Source organism: Coffea arabica, chromosome 8e (assembly GCF_036785885.1).
Source record: "Coffea arabica cultivar ET-39 chromosome 8e, Coffea Arabica ET-39 HiFi, whole genome shotgun sequence".
Taxonomy (NCBI): Eukaryota; Viridiplantae; Streptophyta; class Magnoliopsida; order Gentianales; family Rubiaceae; genus Coffea; species Coffea arabica.
Genome location: NC_092324.1, coordinates 1,377,528 through 1,384,530, shown reverse-complemented (window position 1 = coordinate 1,384,530; position 7,003 = coordinate 1,377,528). Strand labels below are relative to the sequence as shown.

General features: G+C 36.3%; 1 protein-coding gene across 5 annotated transcripts; it reads right to left on the bottom strand.

Annotated features, from left to right (window-relative positions):
- Nucleotides 1-1,688: 1,688 nt before the first annotated feature.
- LOC113703168 (putative L-ascorbate peroxidase 6) lies at nucleotides 1,689-6,510 on the bottom strand. Of its 5 annotated transcripts, none has more exons than XM_072061955.1 (11): nucleotides 6,405-6,510; nucleotides 5,984-6,175; nucleotides 5,791-5,896; nucleotides 5,334-5,449; nucleotides 5,037-5,107; nucleotides 4,804-4,846; nucleotides 4,621-4,717; nucleotides 3,567-3,650; nucleotides 2,780-2,901; nucleotides 2,259-2,325; nucleotides 1,689-2,159 (listed from the first exon to the last, which is right to left on the bottom strand). In XM_072061955.1, the coding sequence occupies exons 2-11, from the start codon at nucleotides 6,159-6,161 to the stop codon at nucleotides 2,057-2,059; spliced, it is 987 nt and encodes a 328-aa protein (XP_071918056.1). In that variant the 5' UTR covers nucleotides 6,162-6,175; nucleotides 6,405-6,510; the 3' UTR covers nucleotides 1,689-2,056. The 5 variants fall into 5 exon arrangements, with proteins under 5 accessions (XP_071918056.1, XP_071918055.1, XP_071918058.1 ...); XM_072061954.1 differs by lacking the exon at nucleotides 6,405-6,510 and adding an exon at nucleotides 6,248-6,334; XM_072061957.1 differs by lacking the exon at nucleotides 6,405-6,510 and having other exon boundaries at nucleotides 2,780-2,894; nucleotides 5,984-6,309.
- Nucleotides 6,511-7,003: the final 493 nt, after the last annotated feature.

Sequence of the window (7,003 nt, the reverse complement as noted above, 5' to 3'; positions counted from 1 at the left end):
ACTGCAGACCCCTTGAGAATTTTGAGGACCATCTTGGCTCACCATTTGAACTTGGATTTGGACAAATATGCAATGGGACATAGCTAGCTGCATTATCTCTTTCATCCCTCTTTGTCATCCCATTCTCTTCTCTCATCCCTCTCCTACATACACCAACTCGTCCTCCTACCAATCACTTCTGTGAATTCATTTAGAATGATGACACAGACATAACTACTAGCTAGCTGGAGGGATTACTTTACGTAAGTATACAAAAAAAAAAAAACAAAACAAAAGGAGATTAGATTCTTGGTCAATTTCAGCTGCTGCTGAAATCTGAATGTGATTTGCATGGCTTAGCACCGACTCCTCAGCCTACTCTGCACTGGACCATAAAAAGATAGAATCTAGCTTAATTACAACCAAGAATTAGCTTGAATGGTATGGATAATGACTAATGATAGAGGGGAGTCCCTAAAGCCGAAAGATACAAGTCCCTCCTCCGCCCAGTATTTATCCGTTTGTTTGAAAAGTCGCATAGTGGTGGATATATTAAGACAACAACCAGAGACATTAATTATAGGCTGCAGGCCATCCCTTTTCAAGGCAAGTGTTAACCTCAATCACCTCTTTGTCCCACCTCTCTAATTTTTCAGTGCCCCATGTCTTCTCCTTTTTCGTCTCATTCCTTCAATTGGTGGACCTGCATTTTTATTTTATTCCTCTTTTATTTTTACACATTTCGTCCTCTTATTATATATATCTTCTTTAACCATTTTAGATTGTGTAATTTTCTCTAGATTGTGCATGCATGACCTCTCCACAAAGGAGAGGGGCATTGAATTAAGTTCTTCCTATGTTTACTAAATGATATGTTTACTAAGAGTTGGTAATTAGGTTGTAGGGTATTTGAAACGCACTTGGTAAGCATGGAGAAATGGATTTCTACTCCAATTGAAAATAATCATATTTAGTTAAGGATTTATTTATTTATTTATTTTTCTACAATGTGTTGGACCAATTTACTCTTGGTAGTAAAAGATATAGTAGGATGTTTGACAGATAGCAAGAAGAGTATGTTAAAAAGGAATAGTATCCCTCCAACTTTATATCTTGTATGATAATTGAGACATGATAATCCATCAATTGTTAATTATATCAACATCATGGTTGGGAGTTTGTCAAGTGACTAATCATTTTCAAGAATTGCTTAACCAGATGCCTATCTTTTTATCCTCTTTCCATCTCCTAACAATCTAGATTTGTTCTATTTCAAATTCATTAGTCTTATTTTTTAAGAAGTACCGCTGTCATGTATATTCTACACATCAAAAAAGAAGTAATACTTAATTTTCATAATCTTATTACATACAAGACATATCTTAATCATTTCAAACAATTTATCAATTTTAAATATTAATTTGTTCATAGGTTTCTTTGCTTCATAATCATATCTGGCTTTCCATGAACAAAACACAAGCAACAATTTGCAAGTATAGCCGTGTACGCCCAAAGACAGCTGCCCGAGATGGATGTGGAACTTGACAGCAGAACATCTTTGGGCTATGGACCGCCCATGGCTCTGTTGTATATGCTTGTATATGGGATTGTTTAAGCATTCTTTTGTTGTCTGGTTTGGACCCAAAATCACTACTGTCCCTTTTTTTTTTGGGTGGGGTGGCGGGGGTGGGTGGGGTACCCAGAATGGCTATTATTAATAGCTTTGGTTGCTATAAGATTGGCATAAACATGTCAAACCTTCTCTGGTACTTGCTAAACAAAAATTAGCTATCTTTCTGAAATGTCCTCTAAGAAAGTGACAGCAGTCAATCTGTGAATGTTGCCCAAAGACAAATCCCAGCTTTTGTTTCAGAAATAAATGAGTCTCTTGGCAATTTCTGCAATTTCTGTGCGTCTCTTCAATAAGGTGTGCTTCTTGATGTCACTTTGGATGAGTATAGATGTAGGTACCTTTTTCCATATTTCAGCTTAGGAATTGTTTTTGATTGATCCTCTAGTCAAAATTACCTGCAGGAAGACTTGATCATCTGCAATTGTACTGTCTTTTCTAAGGGATTCAAATACTTCTCCATCTTGCACCAGTATTCACAAGCTTGATATACGCATCCTTAAAGTCTTCAAAGAACAAATTCTGATCATTGGCATACTTTGAGATCCACCTGTTCATCATCAAGCAGATTTGTTCTGATATGCAAGCAAAACAAGCACAGATGGAAACGATAATTGCAATAGTAAACGCAAAAAAAAAAAAAACATACGTTGTGCATTCATCATCCTCAACAAGTGCTCGATCTGAAGGAAGACCAATCATAGCAGACATCCCAGCTGCAGACAAAGGAAAATTAACAAATTATAAGGGTAGACACTAAATGATTAAAATTGGCATTGCAATGTATAAATTTCATCAAAAAAGATGGAACACACTAAATCTGACAGGTCTAATTCTATTGCAGAATAGGAAAATCTAATCTTTCATAGAATATAAGGATAGCCAGATAGGACATAAAAAAATGCGTCAAGAGCTTGAAATTTCTTCATCAAACTGAAGGAGCCCCTTTTTGCCCCCACCCTTTTCCCTCTCTTACTCAGTTATCTTATAAAAATGTCTCTTCCAGATAACTTGAACATAAATGAGACTAAAGCTAGAAGTATCGAGATCTGACTAGGTCTGATATCAGATGTTGAATTGGTGAACTGTTTAAGAAAGCAAATGCTAAAAGGAACATAGAAAAAGACAAAAAATACAAAAAATGGTTTATGCTAATATCATGGTGACCACCTGAAGACAACCAGGGCTTCTCCAAGAGTATTTTGAAGTATGAATTATCAAAGATTGTAGGATTTCCGAAACCTTTACTTCCAAGAGTATGAGCTCCAGACAGTGCAACAAGTTCCTGTGTGCTGTAAAAACTGTAAATGCAGGGCTACACATTCTCCAGCACCGCAAAAAAGTGTTGAAAGTTCAACAAAGAAAATCAACATGCGAATCATACTTATAAGATACTCAAAACTGATTATTATACTACCAGCATGAAAATGTGACTGATTCTGGCTACGAACAGCAGCAGACTGTAATTGTTCATCACTTGTTTAAGTTATTCATAATTTTCAATCACTTCAAAACCAATCAATTGTTATTGTAATCTTAAAAGGTAGACACTTGAAGATATGCCAGTAAAACCAAGCATATTGAGTTTTATCTAATAATGAAGTCCTATAACCATTGACACATCAGTTTAATTCCAACTTAAAGAAGCAGATAACAATTTAATTCAACTTCTTGTTCATAATGCGTTTGTCTATGTGTATATGAGAGGAGAGAGGGAAGAGAGAGAGAGAGAGAGAGTCAATCAACTAAATATATCTTTGTTTTCTAGATAAGAAAAATAAATAAGCCTCAAGAGCAAAAAATCTCACAAGAGGATAGGGGATTGAATAGAGATCGCTAGTGCACTGCAGTTACTCAAATTTATGTGGAATATGACAAGGACCAGGTATGAACATCAGACAACAGGTGGATGATAAATAAAGAGAAACATAACAAAAATATCCATCTTCACACTCACGAGAAGCCCGTTCTTTGAAAACACTGCTTCAAACCAGCAGCATCTAGTGATTCTTCGGGTAGTTTTTGTTCAGGATCAGCCAGCCTGGAAGGCAGAAAATGTCAGAGTATGAAAGCTAAAAGTTCTATGTTAGGTAGACTACTTACTTCAGGATTGCTCAAGTTTAGCTGTACAGATAATTTCCAAGGTGCACTTGCTCTAAATATTGAAAAAGTTCTGAACTTGAAATCTCGAGAAACATAAGTATCAAATTGAAGTGATAGTATGTTCATTTGGATTAATAGGCAAAGGATCCTCTATCCCTATCTGGTTTAATGGTTTGAATTGAGTACAGTAGAAATATGGGTACCGCAGAATGATCATAGGCAGAGAATCGTCATGATAAGGGAAATGGAAATATTAGCATAAACTGAACCTTTACACCCAGTGCATTTTGTCCCTTGCTTGCAAAATTATAGTCAGACACTACAGAAATGCCAAAGGTAATTGCAAACGTGGTGCAGTTAGTGCAACATAGTATTGTTGTAAAATGCTTTAAGAATAGCCAGCAACAAAAGGTACAAGAAGTGGAACAACGGTCCTCATCATGTGATGGCAGAAATCATGGTGCTAACACAGAGATTTATTAGAGCAAAGAATGGTGCTGGTCACTGTCTCTACACATTATACTGCACCCACACTAAAGCAGTTTCAGTGTAGTATACATGCGAATCAGGTTACAGTAGCATTGGTGACTCTAAAAACTCTAAGGAAAGCAAGTGCAGGTGCTTCACATTCTCCTGAAGTTAGGGATCAAAGTTACCTACAGCAAATTGCGTGCAACTACAAATCTATTTTCTGTGCATATGACTTTATTTTACCAACAATTTGAAGTGTTAGTGTACATATTTGAAAATCCTAAAACAAAATATGAAGGAAAATAATCTTGTGCATAGAGAAGTTCAAATTGAGTCAAAACCTCAATTTCACTCCACACTCTTAAGTTGAGCTTATTTTTAACATGGACAATGGCTGAAACTACAGAAAGCAAATGCGTTTAAAGGCTGCATCATACATTGAATCTATTCTTCCCAACTGAACAGGGATTTTTGGACCTCCACATACTGAAACAGCTTCTGCTCCAGCCACAGCTATCAAATCGGCCCATGAAACTAAATTTCACTAGATGTTGAAGTTAGATTGTTACAGTGACAACCATCTGGAGTGAACATATATAATGCTCTCAACAGAAAAGTACCTGGATATAGTATGTCAATTTGACTCTTTGCCTTCTCTAGAATCTAAACAAAAATGTGTCCATGGAGTAATTAGCTGGTTGGAGATTCTTTAAAAGGTGCTCTGTATGAGTAAGTAACTAAGAACTTCAAATATTATACCGAAGTTAAATAACAAGAAAACAGACAGTAAAACAAAGAGCCAGCCTCAAGGCAAATTAAAGAGTGAGGACCAAAAAAGAGGAACAAAACTTGCCTTCACAGATTTCTTAAGACCTTTGTTTTCAGGTCTATCAAGTTCATGCAATATTGAGCCATTCATGCCACCTGAAGTAATACAAACAATGAAACAACTAAGATAAATGGTTACTGCAAGTAAATAAAAAAAGATGTAGCATGGGTTACCCAAAATGACTCTTTCTCAAACAAAGAGCACAGATGTCTAAGGAAATTACCCAGAACACAGAATAAAATTACAATTGCGAAAAACTAGTGATCAATGGCAACACAAAAGATAAAGGAGCAAGAAAGCAAGCGTTTCTAAGAGAAGCACCAGTTTTGTCATAGATGTCAAAAGTTCCAGCATCATGAAAAACTAGGCGAAGTACACCTGCAGCTTTTCCCTTGGATAAGACCTTCCCAATCTCTTCCCTCATCTGAAAAATCTCACTGGAATCGAAGTTCTGAGGTGAATTAAATGAATAAGAGAGAAGACGCTAGCATTCACTTGTTTGCCTCAAATAATGCTAAAAGAAAACCAAGTTCCTATTGATTTTTCGTAAGCCGGAAGCAATTCCAAAATTTGTCAAGAACTCTTTTATTCATTTATTTGTTTTCATGTCCTCTCCCCTCAATATAAAGGAAAAAAACCAAGCTCGCACACCGACTAGCAATACCGATACAAATCATAAAAGAAAGCGAACAAGCAAAAACAAAAAGTAAAGGGAAAGGAAAGACTGCAAGAAATTAAGCAAATTAAAAAAAAAAAAAAGGCTTAAGGGTGAAATTACTCAGCAGCAACAGCAATGAGACTTGGAACAAGAAATGGGACAGTAGTAGACAGGAAAAAGAGCTCTCTCCTGCCAAACAAATCTGATGGTCTACTGACCCTTTCATCTGTAGTGGAGAAGCAACAATTTACAATCAACAAACTAAATTCTGTTTCTTGCATATGTGTATAGATATATATTTGAAATTTCTTACTGGCACGAGGGATTGGAGGAGGAGGAGTAGCTGGAGCTTTAGCTTTGATGGGCTGCCCAACAAATTGGAAAGTTGGTGGCTTGGGGGCGGGAATTTTGAAATGAAGGCAGGAGGAGGAAGAGAGGACAGGGGAGCCCCTTAAGGAAGGGTGAATCCAGCGCGTGGAATTGGTCGTCATCTCCAACGGTTGGCCTGCGAATGAATTACGGTCAGCTTCCTGTCCGACTACTGTACATTCTGTAGTCTACTCCATTTACTACCAACCGCTAATAACGGTAGTGTATTACTCCTCCGTCGCCGTTTTTGCCACTTGATTGAGCTACAGAGACTGAGAATATATATATATATATATATATATATATATATATTTTACTGCAGTTTATTACAAGAAAGTTAAAGGCTTGATAATTTTCTTTGTAACCTCCAATTTGTCAACTGCTATTGCGAGTTTATGGATTTGCTGTCTTGCTTCATGTTCTAGCTTTGTGCAACATTTTCAATCAACCAATGATGATCTAGTTGAACGATGTACATATGTACAAGACGTATCCTATCTTAAATTAAATATCTTACTCATGTTCCAGGTAGCATGGCCATGGTTCCATTTGGAATTGGGTACCAAAACCGGAACCAAAACCGGAACCAAAACCGTGGAACCAGAACCATGGTAGAACATTGGATAAAGGTTCCGGTTCTAGTTCTCTAAAAATAGAACCAGAATTAGAACAGTTAAAAAATAATTAATATAAGTAGTGAGATAATTCGAAAAAAATTAGTTGCGTTTAATAGGTTTTAAAAAAACTTTAAATTTTATGGGCTTTCTTTTTTATGGGTTTTAAGAAAGTTTAAAAGGTCAAATTAAAAACTATTGGTTTGAAACTAAAAGCCCTTAAATGGTATAAAATCTTGGCTGTCAAAATTGGTGATAGAATACTTCTTGAAAGGTCGAAACGACAAAATGGTTCACTTAATACTAATACGGAACTTGAGTCATATCTAACTACCAAGTTTGAGCATGAT

Coding starts and splice junctions, on each gene's coding strand:
- LOC113703168 (XM_072061955.1), bottom strand. CDS start 6,161: ATGACGACCAATTCCACGCGCTGGATTCACCCTTCCTTAAGGGGCTCC. Junction 5,450..5,790: donor CTCATTGCTGTTGCTGCTGA/GTAATTTCACCC, acceptor CTTCGATTCCAG/TGAGATTTTTCAGATGAGGG. Junction 5,108..5,333: donor TGACATCTATGACAAAACTG/GTGCTTCTCTTA, acceptor GTATTACTTCAG/GTGGCATGAATGGCTCAATA.